This window comes from Pelophylax lessonae (genome assembly GCF_965119305.1).
Source record: "Pelophylax lessonae genome assembly, chromosome: 10".
Taxonomy (NCBI): Eukaryota; Metazoa; Chordata; class Amphibia; order Anura; family Ranidae; genus Pelophylax; species Pelophylax lessonae.
In genome coordinates this window covers 12,467,513-12,485,694 of record NC_138777.1, presented here as the reverse complement: position 1 = coordinate 12,485,694, position 18,182 = coordinate 12,467,513, and the positions used below count along the sequence as shown (strand labels likewise).

At 44.5% G+C, this 18,182-nt stretch overlaps 1 protein-coding gene across 2 annotated transcripts in view; it reads right to left on the bottom strand.

The window, feature by feature from the left end:
• BTBD10 (BTB domain containing 10) overlaps window positions 1-18,182 on the bottom strand; it is a 98,603-nt gene that overhangs the window by 31,094 nt on the left and 49,327 nt on the right. The window contains exons 1-2 of one of the 2 annotated variants that reach the window (XM_082270287.1): window positions 16,928-17,227; window positions 1,921-2,117 (exon numbers count right to left, since the gene is read on the bottom strand). In XM_082270287.1, coding sequence (XP_082126413.1) covers window positions 1,921-2,117; window positions 16,928-17,028 — 298 coding nt within the window. In that variant the 5' untranslated portion in view covers window positions 17,029-17,227. Of the gene's footprint in view, window positions 1-1,920; window positions 2,118-16,927; window positions 17,228-18,182 lie in introns of those variants that run through there. The other variant, XM_082270286.1, reaches the window with a different exon arrangement.

Below are 18,182 nucleotides of genomic sequence, written 5' to 3'. Positions count from 1 at the left end.
CGTAACCGCACGGGTTTTCGTTTACCTTTTTTCCTTAATTCTTCCACATGAATTTCATAGTGCATAGTATGGAGACCGCAAACTATTTTTTCCACAAAAGGTTTGAAACTTTTTTGACATTGCGCTGGGGTTATGTTTTGTAGTCACTATAGACAAGCACTGATTGGAAAAATCCTTTGCATAATGGATTTAATAAATCAAAGCAAGGGGTGATGTTGAAATGTAAAAATATATACATGTTACTAGATGTGTAGCACACAAACCTTTACATATTATTAAAGCAGAACTAAACCCTCCTCTCCTTTACAGCAATGGAAGCTGCCATCTTCGCCTCGGTTTGATCTGCAGTTGCCAAGGTGCTGCCATGTGAGGTTATGACACCAGCCATTTGATAGGTTGATGGTTCGGTTGAAAGAACCTGTGACCATTATTTAGGGCATGCCTTGAATGTATGTTTTGGGAAACTTAAATTGATGGGTTTAGTTCCGCTTTAACCACTTCCCGCCCAGCCTATAGACAAATGACAGCATGGTGGGTGCTTTCCCATCCTGACTGGACATCATATGACATCCTGTCAAAAAGGGATGATCGTGCGATTGCGCAGCGGCGCAATCTGTCATGGGACACGGCCGATGACTGATCAGGAGTACAGGCTTGCTGCCGGTACCATGTGACCGCCGTTACCAATCACAGCAGGTCACATGACCGTTGTACACAAGGGATGGCTTCCTTTCATGCCATCCATTGTGTACAATTGTGTTGCTAGCCTGTGATTGGTCAGTTTGATCAGATGGTATGCAGACAGAGCCTATCACAGCCCAGCTGTACCATGAGATTAGCATTGACCAAATCACAACAAAACAAACTAAATGATTCAGTTTTATTCAGTAAAATGATTGCTTATAGCAATGTAATTCACTGCTATAAGCAAGCATGAAAAAAAAAAAAATCCTGATCACTTCCCTAGAATAGTAGAATGTTACAATGGTACAAGTAAATACATATTCGCCAGCACACCAAGGATCTTGCAAAAGAAGTCCAACAACTTTATGCCAAAGAAGATCACATCAAAAAAATATAGTGCAACGTTTCGGAGCCACGCAGGGCCCCTTCGCCAGGCACGTGACCATTCACGCAAGGGCCCCTTCGCCAGGCACGTGACCATTCACGCAAGGGCCCCTTCGCCAGGCACGTGACCATTCACGCAAGGGCCCCTTCGCCAGGCACGTGACCATTCACGCAAGGGCCCCTTCGCCAGGCACGCGACCATTCACGCAAGGGCCCCTTCGTCAGGCACGCGACCATTCACGCAAGGGCCCCTTCGTCAGGCACGTGACCATTCACGCAGGGCCCCTTCGTCAGGCACATGCCTGAAAGGGCCCTGCGTGGCTCCGAAACGTTGCAATATATTTTTTTTTTATGTGATCTTCTTTACAATAAAGTTATTGGACTTCTTTTGCAAGATCTTTGGTGTGCTGGCGAATATGTATTTACTTGTAACTGATCCAGTGGCCAGCTGGTGATCGCTTCAGCACCCAGTATACATGTGCCTACAAACCAGTAAGGTGTTTAATAGGAATATGAGCTGTACTGTTACAATGGTATGCCTGTACTCACAACCAAACTGTCAAACCATCAAAAGCCTGGAGTCATAACTGATCACATGTGCAGCACCATGGCATTTGCAGATCCAACAAATACTAAGATGGCAGCTTCCTTGCCTGAAAAGCATAGAAGGGTTTAGTTCTGTTTTAAGTAATTTACATCACGGGAAAAAAAAAAAAAAAAAAAAAAGAGCACATTTTTTGGCAGCTTTCCTGGGTGTTTGGTGAAACATTTCAACATACTTATGTTGTTGCGGAGGACATAGCTGTGAGAAGCAGAGAATGGATCAGAGGTCAATATTAAGAGGTCACGTACCGCTCTGAAGCTGCCGCGTGGGTGAGGTAACATTTCGGATGCACGGGGTCAGCTGGCTCTCTCCCCTCTCGTGGGATGAATCCCGGGACCTGTCACTTGATCGCCGTCTGTCCCGTGATCGTTCGTGACCGCCGCTGGCACCATGGAGACTCATCTTTGTATGGCTGCTTCCAGATCTTGCACCACGTGATGGAGTGCTGGGAAATAGGGAAAAGACTATTATTAACCACTTGAAGACCAGGACTTTTTGACATTTGAAGTTTACAAGTTAAAATCAGTATTTTTTGTTAGAAAATTTAGAACCCCCAAATATATATATATATATATATATATATATATATATATATATATTTATTTATTTTACATACACACACATACATATTTTTTTTTTTTTCCATTTTTTTTTTAGCAGAGACCCCAGGCTAGAGAATAGTCAGACTGTATGTGCAAAGTCCAAAAAAAAAATGTTACGCCAAGTAAATAGTTATCCAACATTTCACGCTTTAAAATTGCGCACGCAGGATTTCATGAGTAAGCATAGGTTGAAGTAATGAGTACTCTGTCTATACTGTACATGGTCACACACATTTGGGTCACAATTATTGGGATTGGTTTTATTTTCTTTGGTTTTGTTCTATTCACGGTTAGAATATTCCATCTCTGCTCTGGAACGGAGACATACCTGTCACTGCTAGAAGTAATGATGTCATACCCGTCACTGCTAGAAGTAATGATGTCATACCCGTCACTGCTAGAAGTAATGATGTCATACCCGTCACTGCTAGAAGTTATGATGTCATACATGACATGTAACAGCCGAGTGGCCGCTTCGCTGCATCGGTTGTTCTAACAAGAGAGTCAACCGCCGGCTCTCAAAAATGGTACTGGGGTGATGCCTAAAGCTGTATATACAACCACTTGAAGCCAAAATGACTTACAGGTATGTGATTTGGCGGTGTTTACCCACTTGCCGACCACCCCCCACGCAGATTTACTGTGGCAGGGTGGCTCGGCTGCGCATAATCACGTAGATCTACGCGATTATGTGCACGCGGACTGTGATTAGACAGTGGGAGCCAGACCGCAGGATAAGCAGGCTCGATCACCGCAGGGAAACTGACAGGAGAGTCGCTTGCCTATGTAAACAAATCGCTGATCGCCGCCATTATTAATAAAGTGTCCAAAAATCTATCCCATAGTTTGTAAACGCTATAACCAATATACGCTTTTTGGCGATTTTTTTTTACTAAAAATATGTAGCAGAATAAAAATTGGCCTAAACTGAAAAATAATTTTGTTTTTTTACTTTTTTTTTTTTATTGGGAATGTTCTATAGCAGAAAGTAAAAAATATTATTTTCAAAATTGTCGCTCTTTTTTTGTTTATAGGGCAAAATCTATAAACCGCAGGGGTGATCAAATACCATCAAAAGAAAGCTCTATTTGTGGGGGGAAAAAAAAAAAAGGACATTAATTGCATTAGGGTACAGTGTTGCACGACTGCACAATTGTTTTTTTTTTAAATATTTGATATTTAACATATAAAATCCAAACAAAAATAGAAAAAAGTATAAGACCCCGTTCAGACAGGGGCGACCTGTGAAGTCACGGTGCACAGCACGCACCGCGACCTCGGCGCAACTTGAACAGACTTCATATAATTGAAGTCAATGCAGGTCGCTCCAGGTCGCCCCAAAGTAGTACAGGACCCTTTTTCTAAGTCGGAGCGACTTGTGTCGCTCCTATTAGAACGGGTCCTGTGCTAATCAATGGCAGGCGACCGACCGCGACTTGTCAGGCGACCAAGTCGCCTGACAAGTCGCGCTAGTGTGAATGGGGTCTTAAAGCAGAGTTCCACCCTGGAATTTTTTTTTTTTTAAATACCCCCGGGACAGTCAGGGCTAGTACATTCCACAATGGATAGCCTCCGATCTGTCCCGGGTTGCACTTACCTGTTAGGACAAATACTTACCTTGAAAAAGTCTTGTCCAGCGCTGCCATCTCAGATGTGGGCAGCTTGAAGCCAGCGCGATCCTCTTCCGCCTTCTTCGGTCCCACGATGCCCTGCGCCGGCCCCGCCGTCACTTCCGGGGCGTGCGCGCCATCCCTCCACAGCTTCTGGGCATGCCCAGAAGCTGTTTAGAAGGGGATGACGCGCGCGCCCCGGAACTGACGTCGGGGCCGGTGCAATGATTCCTGGGAGCGATGACGTTAAGCTCCCAGGAATCATTGCAGAGCCAGGAAGTGACGACGGGCCGCGGCCGAGGAAGGAGGAAGAAGGAAGGTAAGTATATTTTCCTCGCTACGAGGCAAGTAAAAAAAAAAAAAAAATGCGATTAGCCATTTGTTTTTCAGGTGACCCGGAGCGAGAAGATGGAGGTAAGTATAAAATTTGGGTGGAACTACACTTTAAGCAACAGTATTAATGCACAATTGTTAAAGTAACGCAGTGCCGAATCGCAAAAAATGGCTTAGTCATTAAGGGGGTAAAACCTTCCGGAGCTGAAGTGGTTAATGACAGGTGAAGTAAATGTAATGATTGCAGTATTTACATGTCAGCATTTTCTCGGCCAGTAAAAGGCCAGATATGAATAGAATGTCTAAAGGAAACCCAGGACAGGAAGTACAGTACAGACTCAACATGAACCATTTGTAATCCATATGCTGCTAGCATTAGTAAATAAATAGATAGGAAGGTAGAAGGTAAAGAATATTTACTCTTTTTAAATGTTTATTTTTTAAATTTCTTCAGTTGCTTCCTGGTTTCTGGCCTGGGCCACAATGATTTTATATATCCCAGGAGTCTTCATGGGAGGAGGGGAATCCCTCAGCTCAGCACTCCCTCCTGCCTCCGGAGCTAAAGCCCCGTACACACGATCAGATTATCGAACGATCTGTCGTCCGTTGTTTTGTGGCACGCTAGTCTCATATGGAAAGTGAAGAGGTTATTTTCACACGAATTTTCCCGTACGACAGAAGTGATGTCATGTGTTGGATTGCTTTCTATGCGTTCTTTCGTCTCTGAGCATGCCTAGTCTTGCTCTTAAGATTTTTTTCAGTCAAAATCTGTACTAATGAGACGAAAATCGGACGTTGTGTTGACTGACGACAAAAATTATATAGCCGGCACATCAGGATTTTGTCGGCCGAAAAAGTCGGAGTCGGCTGTTGAAAGCACCATACTAACAATCCGAAAATCGGCAGATCAGTCGTCGGGACGAAATTTCCCTTCAGATTTTCTTATCGTGTGTACGGGCCTTAAGGCTACCTTTCCTGAGCTAAGGGCAGATGGATTTCAGGAAGTAAATTTCTACATGAATCACCTGCCCTTACTCAAGATGATCGCAGCTAGAAAAGCTAATGGGGGTGGGAGGTGGTTTCAAATTGATCGCTCAACAAAAAATAAATAAATCCCCCCCTTGCAATGCCCCCCCCCCCCCCCAATACAAGGATTAAATGCTTATTTAAACTAGGGGGGAGAGGAATAAGACACCTGCCTTACTCCTCGCTTCCAAAAGCTCCTTCCTGCGCTGGGATTGGTGGTCCTCATTCTGCTCTGTAATCTGCGACCAGCTCCAGTGGGACTCCAGCTTCCTCTGTATACAATACTGGGTGATTGTCCCTGTACTGTAGGTGATAATGAAGAGGCTCTGCCCACAGACCGGGGCTTAGAGCGGGGGGGGCGGGGGTTTGGGGAGGAGAGTGCTGCAACAGGGTGCAGGGTAAGTGATATTGCCTTTTCATCTCTCCCTAATGAGCATTTAACCCCTGCAGTTCGCTTTCTTTTTTCGTTATGTGGTTGACTTCTCCTTTAACCACTTGCTGACCATATACGGTGGTAAAGTCTCTGCTGCGCCAGATCACGCACCTAGCACACGATCCAACACTTCCAGGTAGGGGGGTGTGTAAGCCCGCTCCTACTGTAAATATACACAGCGGGAGCTGATCTGCGGGTACCGCGGTCTCAATGTCCGCCAGCCAATCATAAGGCAGGGAGCCAGAATGGCTGTCTGCCTATATAAACAAGGCAGTTTGCCGTTCTGACAGGAGGGAAGGCATGGATCCTGTGTTCCTGCAAAGCACTAGGATCCATGTCTTCCACTAGTAAAAGCTCCTCCCACACAGTACACCACTAGCTAAAAAAAAAACAAACACACAGTTAACCCTTTGATTGCCTCCGACGTTAACACCTGCCCAGCCAGTGTCATTCATACTGTGACGGTGCATAGGTTTTAAGCACTGATAACAAAAGTGTCAGTGTCCGACAGTCCGCCGCAATATCGCAGTTCTGCTATAAGTCGCTGATCCCCGCAATTACTAGTAAAAAAAAAAAAAATATATATATATATAAATACATACATCCCATACATTTTGCGCAAACCAATCAATATAAGCTTATTAGGATTTTTTTTATTTTTTTTTTATACCAAACATATGTAGCAGAATATATATTGGCTTAAACGAATGAATTTTTATTGGATGTGTTTTATAGCAGAAAGCAAAAAATATTGTCCTTTAGGCTCCGTTCACATCTAGGCGTTTTGGGGGAGTTTTTCTGCTCTAGGATCAGCTCTAAAAACGCCCAACAAGACAAATCCTATTCATTTCAATGGCCCCTGTTCACAGCTGAGCGTTTTGACGCTGTAAGCAAAACGCCCAACGCTCAAAAAAGTACATGAGCTTCTTTTTGGGCAGATTACAGGTGTTTTCCATTGGTCTCTATTCAATCTAAAAACGCCTGCACAAAAAACGCCTGTAAATCGCCATAAAAATCGCAGTAAAAAACGCGCAAAAACGCTACGCTCAGGTGTGAATGTAGCCTTATTTTTCATAATTGTTGCTCTTTGTTTATAGCGCAAAAAAAATAAATAAATAAAAAATAAAAACCGCAGAGGTAATTAAATACCACCAAAAGAAAGATCTATTTCTGGGGTGGAAAAAAAAAAAAAAAGACTTTTTTTTTTACCTTCAAGGAGGTGTTCCAGCTGGGGAAAAAAATTAAAATTCAGCAGCTACAAATTCTGTAGCTGCTGACCTAATATTAGGACACTTACCTGTCCAGGGAGCCCACGATGTCGGCACCCCAAGCCGATCCATCCATCGGCTCTGGGTGCAGGCGTCGGCATCTTCACTAAGGGAAACCGGAAGTGAAGTTTTGCGGGTTCACTGCACTCTCTCAATAGTCGCAGTGCCTTCTGGGACCTGTGTGTCTCCCAGAAGGAAGCGGGGGGGGGGGGGGAGGGGGGGGTGGGGCTGCAAATTACATAAATTGCCACACAATGATTTGATTGTACCAGTCTTACCACAGGTATCTGCTCCCGCCTGAAAAGGTGTAAAAATGTGGCAGCGGAGGGGGGGGGGGGGGGTAAAATCGAGAGAGTGCAAACAAGCAGAGCCCCACTTTAAATGCAGTCTCTGCATTAGGATTAAAAAAATAAATAAAAAAAACCCTTTTAAAAAATAGTAGCTTCTCCCCTAAATACTTACCTGAGAAGCATCTGCAGCAGCTCTTCTCCCCCCGCTCTCATAGGCTTGGATGAGGTAGCGGGAGCCATAGGCTCCTGTTGCTGTCAGTAAAAACCTGTGAGCAGAGAAATGGGCCGAGCCAGGCTGTGTCTGAATAGATGCAAACAGTCTAGCTCAGGATCGAGAACGCACAAGTGCGGCTATAGGCAGCAGCTTCATATGGTGAGCACTCGGCGGGGGGGGGGGTTGTGGGGGCAGCAGGTAACCCGAGAGGAGAAGGATCAGGACTGCTCTGTGTAAAGCTATTGCTCAGAGCAGGTAAGTATAACATGTTTATTATTTAAATAAATCTTGGCGTTGCTATTTACAGGCGTTTTTATGAGCGTTTTTCAGGTGTTATTGTGCAGACGTTTTTAGATTAACTAGTAAGCAATGGAAAATAAAAAATAAAAAAAAACGCCTGTAATGTGCCCTAAAAAGAAGCTCGTGTACTTTTTTGAGCGTTGGGCGTTTTGCTTAAAACCTCAAAACGCTCAGATGTGAACAGGGGCCATTGAAATGAATAGGATTTGTCTTGTTGGGCGTTTTATGAGCTGATCCTAGAGCAGAAAAAACGCCCCAAAAACGCCTACATGTGAACTTCGCCTAAAACAATTGCCGCTCCCCCCAGTTGAACTTGAGAACAGAGCATTTGAAGGAAAGCCGGGTGCTGGATGCACTTTATCAGACACTGTGTACAGCTAGCCTTAGAAAAATCCTCCTGAAGTCTCACCCAAGGTTTGGCAATTTCCAGTCAATATGTCTGAAAAATTAAAGCTATAAAATGGACTATTTAACTTTTTTTTTTTCTCACATGACACTCCTGTTGATAAATTCCACATGAATTCCCTACCGAAGACAACCCTTTGTATCCTGTGATATGTCCCGGTGGCAAAGTGAATGACAAGTAAAAAGACTGTCATATATGGCTAGAAGCTAAAAGCAGCTTTTATATTGAAAACACAATGTGCTGCAAGGTAAAGCTCTGCTGAGAGGTTGGGTATAGGGAACCATTCAGACAAGCACACCCTTTGGACCCCGGCATCTAAGGAGTTCTCTGTTCCCGTTCTTGAAGCCCGCTTGTTCTGGTTCAAAAGCTGCCAAAAGAAAAAAAAAGGACTTCTTTTGCCATAGTAAGACTCAAACGTGTAACAGCAAAAAAAAAAAAAAAATGAGGAGATAAAAAAAGGAAAAACAGAGCAGATGTCTGCTAGATGGTTTATGTAAAGTAGATTACAGTGCAGTCTGGAAAGGAGACCAGAAACAAAGGATTCTTTTTACAGCAGTACAAGGGCGATTTTACTACACAATGACAAACATAAGGTCATCTTTGCTGGACAATCTGGTATGCTAATCATTAGATACTGGTAATTGGGAGCGATTGTATACATATCAGGGAGCAATGGGCGAAACAAAGAGGGCGAAGGTTTACAACCATGGACAGAATTCTTGGTACCCTTATAGCTCCTTCAAACAATGCCTCATTCCAAATAAAAAGCAATTATCTCATGTACTGTATACCTGCCTGTCTATAGTATGTCATAAAGTAAATGATTGTTTTACTTTACTGTTTATTCTACAAATCTAATCTAACATAGTCTGAAGGGATTTGTTGGTCCCCCTACAAAGAGATTATAAATAACTGGATTACAGTAATATTTCAAATTTGAGGTCCTTTCAGTCGAGCATTATGGGCAGGCAGATGTAAGTGGACATTTGTGATATAATTTGATACAACGTGACAATGCTGTACAAAATGCTACAATATGATACTGATACAATGCTGTACAAAAATGATTCAATATATTATGTGATACAATATGATGATACTATGGCACACAAATGATACAATAGGATAAATGCAACACAAAAACGACTCAATATGATACTGGCAGCACTAGGGGCCTCGGTTCAAATACCAACCATGGCACTACCTTCATAGAGTTTGTATGTCCCCCCTGTGCCTGCGTGTTTCCTCTGGGTACTCCGGTTTCCACACTCCAAAGACATTCTGGTAGGTTAATTGGCTCCGGTCTAAATTGAGCCCAGTACATATACAGTATGTCACAAGGGTGAGTGAGTACACCCCTCACATGATGGTAAATATTTTATTCTATCTTTTCATGCAACACTGAAGAAATGACACTTTGCTACAATGTAAAGTAGTGAGTGTACAGCTTGTATAACAGTGTAAATTTACTGTCCCCTCAAAATAACTCACACAGCCATTAATGTCTAAACCGCTGGCAACAAAAGTGAGTACACCCCTAAGTGACAATGTCCAAATTGAGTCCAAAGTGTTCAATATTTTGTGTGGCCACCATTATTTTCCAGCACTGCCTTAACCCTCTTGGGCATGGAGTTCACCAGAGCTTCACAGGTTGCCACTGCAGTCCTCTTCCACTCCTCCATGACGACATCACAAAGCTGGTGGATGTTCGAGACCTTACGCTCCTCCACCTTCCGTTTGAGGATACCCCACAGATGCTCAATAGGGTTTAGGTCTGGAGACATGCTTGGCCAGTCCATCACCTTTACCCTCAGCTTCTTTAGCAGGGCAGTGGTTGTCTTGGAGGTGTGTTTGGGGTCATTATGTTGGAATACTGCCCTGTGGCCCAGTCTCCGGAGGGAGGGGATCATGCTCTGCTTCAGTATGTCACAGTACATGTTGGCATTCATGGTTCCCTCAATGAACTGTAGCTCCCCAGTGCCAGCACCACTCATGCAGCCCCAGACCATGACACTCCCACCACCATGCCTGACTGTAGGCAAGACACACTTGTCTTTGTACTCCTCACCTGGTTGCCTCCACACACGCTTGACACCATCTGAACCAAATAAGTTTATCTTGGTTTCATCAGACCACAGGAGATGGTTCCAGTAATCCATGTCCTTAGTCTGCTTGTCTTCAGCAAACTGTTTGCAGGCTTTCTTGTGCATCATATTTAGAAGAGGCTTCCTTCTGGGACGACAGCCATGCAGACCAATTTGATGCAGTGTGCGGCGTATGGTCTGAGCACTGACAGGCTGACCCCCCCACCTCCCCACCCCTTCAACCACTGCAGCAATGCTGGCAGCACTCATACCTCTATTTCCCAAAGACAACCTCTGGATATGACGCTGAGCACGTACACTCAACTTCTTTGATAGACCATGGCGAGGCCTGTTCTGAGTGGAACCTGTCCTGGTAAACCGCTGTATGGTCTTGGCCACCGTGCTGCAGCTCAGTTTCAGGGTCCTGGCAATCTTCTTATAGCCTAGGCCATCTTCATGCAGAGCAACAATACTTTATTTCAGATCCTCAGAGTTCTTTGCCATGAGGTGCCATGTTGAACTTCCAGTGACCAGTAAGAGTGAAAGCGATAACGCCAAATTTAACACACCTGCTCCCCATTCACACCTGAGACCTTGTAACACTAACGAGTCACATGACACCAGGGAGGGAAAATGACTAATTGGGCCCCAATGTTGACATTTTCACTTATGGGTGTACTCACTTTTGTTGCCAGCGGTTTAGACATTAATGGCTGTGTGTTGAGTTATTTTGAGGGGACAGCAAATTTACACTGTTATACAAGCTGTACACTCACTACTTTACATTGTAGCAAAGTCTCATTTCTTCAGTGTTGTCACATGAAAAAATATAATACAATATTTACAAAAATGTGAGGGGTGTACTCACTTGTGAGATACTGTATGTCTGAATGGGAGTTAGGGACCTTCGATTGTAAGCTCCTTGAGGGCAGAGGTGTGAATGTATAATATATATATATATATATGTAAAGTGTTGCGTACATAGCTGCAACGGCGCTATACAAGTACATGTAATAAATGTAAATACTATGATACAAGGCGATTCTATGCGATACAAGGCGATACTATGTGAAACAAGGCGTTACTATGATATTATGTAATGCAAGATGATACATTGTGATACAAGATGATACTCTATGCGTCACATTGTGATACATGATGATATTATGTGATACAAGATACTAGGTGTTGCAATGCTATACATAAGAATACCTTTGAGTCCAGCTAGGCCTGGGAAAAAATAAAAAGGTTGCAAGGTTTGCGCTTTGTTTGTTATTGTTACTTAAAGTGCTAAACTGGTGGTAAAAGGATGTAAACATCTGCCTGCCCATAGACCTAACATGTATTGGTTAAGCTCAGTGAGGAACAAAACTAAAAACAGACAAAGATGCCAAAAAAAGTCTCATCCACCGTTCTGCTCTCATTCGGGGGTGGATCAGGTTACGGAATCACTGCGATCGAAACGGGCGCCGCTGATGTGAAAAGGCACTAAAAACGTTTTCTGTAATCAGTAAAATAAATCTTCACTCACACTTTGCAATTTGGAATCGTGGATCCAAATCGTCTGCAAGTCGGACTGCGATTCTGCCATAGCAAACACTGCAAAACACGCAACGCGTTTGGGTGGCATTTGTTCTCAATGGCATCCCAAACACTGTGCGATTTTTGCCATGATTGTCATCATAGACATGCTTCGGGAGACCGTCAGACTGGAGACATTACTTGTGACTGCTATAAATCACTGGTAAAAACAGGGCAATAGGGAAACGCAGATCTGTAGGGGCCCATGAGGGCTGCAAAAGGCCACAGGTTGGGCAACAGGGGGTTAAAGGTCCCATTTTCATTTACGATTAAACAATGAATCAAAAGCAAACCCTATTTTTTTAATAAATATTTAATCAATGATGGAAGCTAATTATTTGTGGCAGTTTTCAAGTTAGGTTCTCCTTTGTTCGTGGAAGGGTACCAACAAATCTGTCCATGGCTGTAGCTGGACCCTCAGGGCAACCTATCAGTATAGTGTCACTGGCAGAAAATGCAGCTTACAAAATGCCATTTGCAGATGAATTGCCAGGCATAGCCTCAGAGGTACCAGGCTGTAAAACAGGCTAATGAATATGCAAAATAAATTATATTCAGCTGAGATTATTTCTCTTCTAATTAGAGCTTCAGTGACAAGCGGAGGCACGGGAAGACCAGAGTTCACTACGTTAAGCAGGAACATAATCTTATTATTTAAGACGTTATCTGTATAGTTTTGGGGCATTACAAGAATAACCGAGACCGTATCAGTGCCACCATAGTACAGCACCCCCAGGTTTTGCTTGTAGGGCCCAGGGGAGGAAGACACCACAGGCTGTCTGTGAAATCCAGGGAAAGCAAAAGGATCCCAAATCCAGCACAGTGCAAGAGCGTCTTTTCATACCATTTGGGATCTTGCCTCTTAGGCACCACAGGCAGTCATGTAAGGCAAGTATTTATTTTTCGCTATTATGTTTAACTGGGTTTTACTGGGGCGTCTAAAGAAGGGCTCAACAAATCCCAGGCGCCAGGTCGACTAGAAATTGTGTCCTGGCACCTGGGCTTTTGTCCACCCATTCACTGGGATCACACAGTTCAAGCTGACACCACTTTGCACACTCCAAGCCTGGCCCTGAGGCTGCTTTTGCAGCTTTTAACCACCACGTCTTGCCATTGGGTGAGCGCCCCACCAATCTGAAGTTGCCGAGCGGCGATTGGCTGAGGCAGGGGTGCCTGGGTTTCAGTAGTGAAGCGGAGTCCCTGACAAGCGAAGTAGGGGAATAGAGCAGGCCTGAGAAGCCCCCGGGGGCAGGGATGGAGCGGGTGGCAGATGGTTGGGCAGGGGTCTGAACACTGGGCTGGAGGGGTGTTGTATCATCTATGACAGGGCAATAAACACCTGTGCCAATAGTATAGGAATACCACCTGAGTGGGTGAACACAAGGGGTAGGGGCTGCTGGGGGACAACAAGTGCCAGCATGTGCTGTACCTCCATTGCAGACTGTGATAGAACTACAAGTGCCAGCATGTGCTGTACCTCCATTGCAGACTGTGATAGAACTTCAAGTGCCAGCATGTGCTGTACCTCCATTGCAGACTGTGATAGAACTACAAGTGCCAGCATGTGCTGTACCTCCATTGCAGACTGATAGAACTACAAGTGCCAGCATGTGCTGTACCTCCATTGCAGACTGTGATAGAACTACAAGTGCCAGCATGTGCTGTACCTCCATTGCAGACTGGCAAAACTGCAAGTCCCAGCATGTGCTGTACCCCCACTGCAGACTGATAGAAGAACTGCAAGTCCCAGCATGTGCTCTACCCCCATTGCAGAATGATGTAAGAACTGCAAGTCCCAGCATGTGCTCTACCCCCATTGCAGACTGATTTAAGAACTGCAAGTCCCAGCATGTGCTCTACCCCCATTGCAGAATGATAGAACTGCAAGTCCCAGCATGTGGTGTACATCTATTGAAGGGTGTGACAGAACTACAAGTCTCAGCATGGGCTGTACCCCCATTGCAGACTGATAGAAGAACTGCAAGACCCCGCATGTGCTGTACCCCCATTGCAGACTGATAGAACTGCAAGTCTCAGCATGTGCTGTACCTCTATTGAAGGCTGTGACAGAACTACAAGTCTCAGCATGTGCTGTACTTAACGATTTTAAAGGCACTAAGTTCTTAGGGATCCCAATAAGGTTAATGGGCAATAGTTGAGAGGCATAAATGTGTGTAAACCTGCATTGTGCATCTGTAAAGATACACATCAAGGCTACATAAGAGAAGGGGGATTTGTCATTAAAAATAAAGCTTTGTTCGTTGAAAGAAACTGGCTCCTAACTTTTTTTGACGGCTCCTAGATTCCAAGCAAATTTGTCAAGCCTCAGTGTAAAGTACATGCAAACTTCGCATTTTGATTAAAGGGCCGCTAAGCTTTTCAGTGCCGGGTCTACAAGACACAGCTATCCTTTTATTTTTATTTCCAAGGACACAAGCAATGCGGTCTTAGAACCACAGAGCGCTATAAAATGTATAGTAAACGTTTTATTGAACTGGACCGATCATTAAAATTTAGGGCATGACATGAATCGGTATGGCACATGTCAGCATTACCAAACTATTACTACTTTCAGGAAGAAGAAAGGAAGAAAGGCATCTCGCTGGCAAGTTACCTGGAACCAAAGCCTAGGCAGAGATCACATGGTCTACGGCCACCTTGGTCAGCTGTTTTTTTTTTTTTTCCTATATCAGACAGACCATGCCAGGATGACTTGCAGAGAGTAATAATGCTGGGCATGCACACAGATTATTTTCATTAAAACTGCAGGCTGAAGGAAAACACTCCAAAAGATTCCCCCATCCACGGTATACAGCCTGGATGGAGGAATCTCCCACTGCGGCCATTGTGTTTGGGCAGCCAGATACCTGAACAGCGGCTGCATCTAATTGGATGCAGGTAATGTTCGGGCAGCAAATTCTGAGAGCAGGGATGTCACCCATAGGCTCCCATGTTCCAGCTGTCGGTACGCCCTCCTCTCCCCTGCAGCAGCCGCTGGCTGACACAGAGGAGTAGGATCATGTGACCAGACCGGAGCAGGATCATGTGACCGGAGCAGGATCATGTGACCAGACCGGAGCAGGATCATGTGACCAGACCGGAGCAGGATCATGTGACCAGACCGGAGCAGGGTGAAAATAGGTAAATATATACAATTATTATTATTACTATACACAGTTAAAGGCTCTATTCACACTTGTCCTAATTGTAATACGACTTTGGACATCAAAATCGCATGACAAGTCGCACCCCATTCTTTTCAATGGCACCCATTCAAAACTGGTGCGATTTAAGTGGCTGCAACTTTAAAAAGGTGCCTACATGATTTTTGATGAGACTTTGATCCACAGAATGAAATGTCTGACCAAAAATCACACCAAAAGTCGCATCAAACTGGAAATCGTGCAACTTTAGACACACGGTAATGTGAATAGAGCCTCAGGAACAAAAATGTTCAGGAACAAACCTTCATAATCTGAGACTATCCCTGCAAACCAAATGATACATTGTAGTCCTAACAAGTCTGAGATTATCCCTGCAAACCAAATGATACATTGTAGTTCTAATGCAAAAACCTGAGACCATACCTGCAAACCAGATAATGTATTGTAGTTCAAATGGACAAGCCTGAGACTATCCCTCCAAAGCGGAGGATACATTGTAATGCTAATGAACCAACCTGGGACTATCCCTGCAAATTAGAGGATACATTGTAGATCTGATGAACCAACCTGAGATTATCCCTTCAAACCAGAGGATACATTGTAGTGCTAATGACCCAACCTGGGGACTATCCCTGCAAACCAGAGGATACATTGTAGATCTGATGAACCAGTCTGAGACCATACCTCCAAACCAGAGGATACATTGTAGATCCAATGAACAAACCAGAGACTATTTGCAAACCAGATAATACATTGTAGATCTAAAAGAACCAACCTGAGACCATACCTCCAAACCAAACCAGATGATACATTATAGATCTAATGAACCAACCCTGAGATTATCCCTCCAAACCAGATGATACATTGTAGCATGAATAAACAAACCTGAGACCATACCTCCAAACCAGATGATACATTGTAGATCTAATGAACCAATCTGAGACTATCCCTCCAAACCAGAGGATACATTGTAGATCTAATGAACCAATCTGAGACTATCCCTCCAAACCAGAGGATACATTGTAGATCTAATGAACCAACCTACATTGTAGATCTTACAAATGTAGGTTTGTACACTGTAGATCTAATGAACAAACCTGAGACTAACCCTCTAAACCAGAGGATACATTGTAGTTCAAATGAACCAACCTACATCGTCAATCCTACAATGTAGGTTGGTACATTGTAGATCTAATGAACAAGCCGAAGACTATCCCTCCAAACCAGGGGATACATTGTAGATCTAACAAACCAGAGGCTATCCCTGCAAACCAGGGGATACACTGTAGATCGAATGAACAAACCAGGGACTATCCCTGCAAACCAGAGGATATAAACTGGAGGCTATCCCTGCAAACCAGAGGATACATTGTAGATCTAACAAACCAGAGACTATCCCTGCAAACCAGAGGATACATTGTAGATCTAACAAACCAGAGACTATCCCTGCAAACCAGAGGATACATTGTAGATCTAACAAACCGGAGGCTATCCCTGCAAACCAGGGGTTACACTGTAGATCGAATGAACAAACCAGGGACTATCCCTGCAAACCAGAGGATACATTGTAGATCTAATGAACAAACCTGCCAACGATTCAAACAAGCATATCACTGATCTCTCAGCCATCCATTTTCACCGATTTCCCACATGATAGTTAGAAATATACAGACCGATTCATAGACTTGGCACCCACCAGTCTGAAGTTTATGTCTATAGTACGCTATCACATTTACTATCGCATAAATGGAAAAACGGAAATACGACTGAATTCCTAGGCAAGTTCATTGAACGCATTAGCACTGGAACAAAGATACATTGTGTATTGCAGATAAAAGGATTCAGACAAAGAGGAAAATTTCAGCTTTGGTGTCCCTATAGAAGCCGGCTGACACTCAAGTGCCCAAGTTAGGCTGAGAGGTGAGGGGTGAGGGGTGTACGCACCTCGCACTTAGGCACTGGAAAACCTTTGACATCAGAGCACAAAGGAAGTGAGACACATCAGACAATACCGCTGTAGAAGCCAGGTCAGCATCTCCGTGCATTCCTTGCAAAGTTCAGCATATTGCCAGTCCGCCGCAGCAGCCGCGCAGATCCTCTGGATGTCCTTTAGTCCTGTGGACCCCTCGTTGCCTTCGGCGGTGGCAGTAGCCGGCTATTCTGGAGTCTCAACCTCCCCAAGACTAATACAAAATAATTTTCACACAACCTCAGTGATTCAGACGCGCATAGTGATTGAGCTGACGTCTCCAGCCACACCACCCTGTTAGTGTTGCTTTGTGAGAGCAGTCCTGCCAGATGCCTGCTATTGGATGTCCCACGGTGACGGGCAGAATACAGATGGGAGGGGGGGGGGGGGGGGATGTTTCTAAGCTATTCCCTGGCTAACAAGATTTTCTAGTAGAACTCGTCAGATCGGCTAACGCGGCTGCTGCAAATTACTAGAAAGAATGACTTTAATCTGTGTCATTCAGGAAGGCTGCCGCATTCATACGGAGTGCGTGCTGCATGCCCAGGCGTACGCGGCACTATGTGCTATAAAACATAAGTAGCGTGTCTGGCATAGGTGACCCTGAACGTGAACCCGGGGTGTGTTCTTCACTGCAATGTAACGCATTTCATAAAATCCTCTATTGGCAAACATGATCCTTAAAGCTTAACACCGGCCTCCCCTTCAGTCTTGCACACCGGCTCCTCTCCTGGACTGGAAATGGCTTACTCTGATTTCACTGAACACTGTGAGCTTCTCACAATCTGCATTAGAAACTGCAGCAAGTCACACAGAGTCCACCTCATCTCCTGGCCGGAGAATATTGAGCATCATCTAACTCATTCAAGCTTAAGGAAGGACTCCTTGTAGCCGCACATCGATGCTGTCCCTAAGATGTGTGTGTAGGTGGCAACCTCAGCCTAGATTTCAGGCAGGCCACGCCCCCCAACATGTTTCACTCCGCCCCCAGGAGCTTAGTCATTGGGATCATCTAGCTCAAGGATCCTCAAACTACGGCCCTCCAGCTGTTGTGGAACTACACATCCCATTAAGGATTTGTAAACCTCTGACATTCACAGCCATGACTAGGCATGATGGGAATTGTAGTTCCTGAACAACTGGAGGGCCATAGTTTGAAGACCCCTGATCTAGCCCTTTCCTCCCCAGCCTGACTGCCCCTAGCCCGTCCCTTTTATTCATTGGATTTCA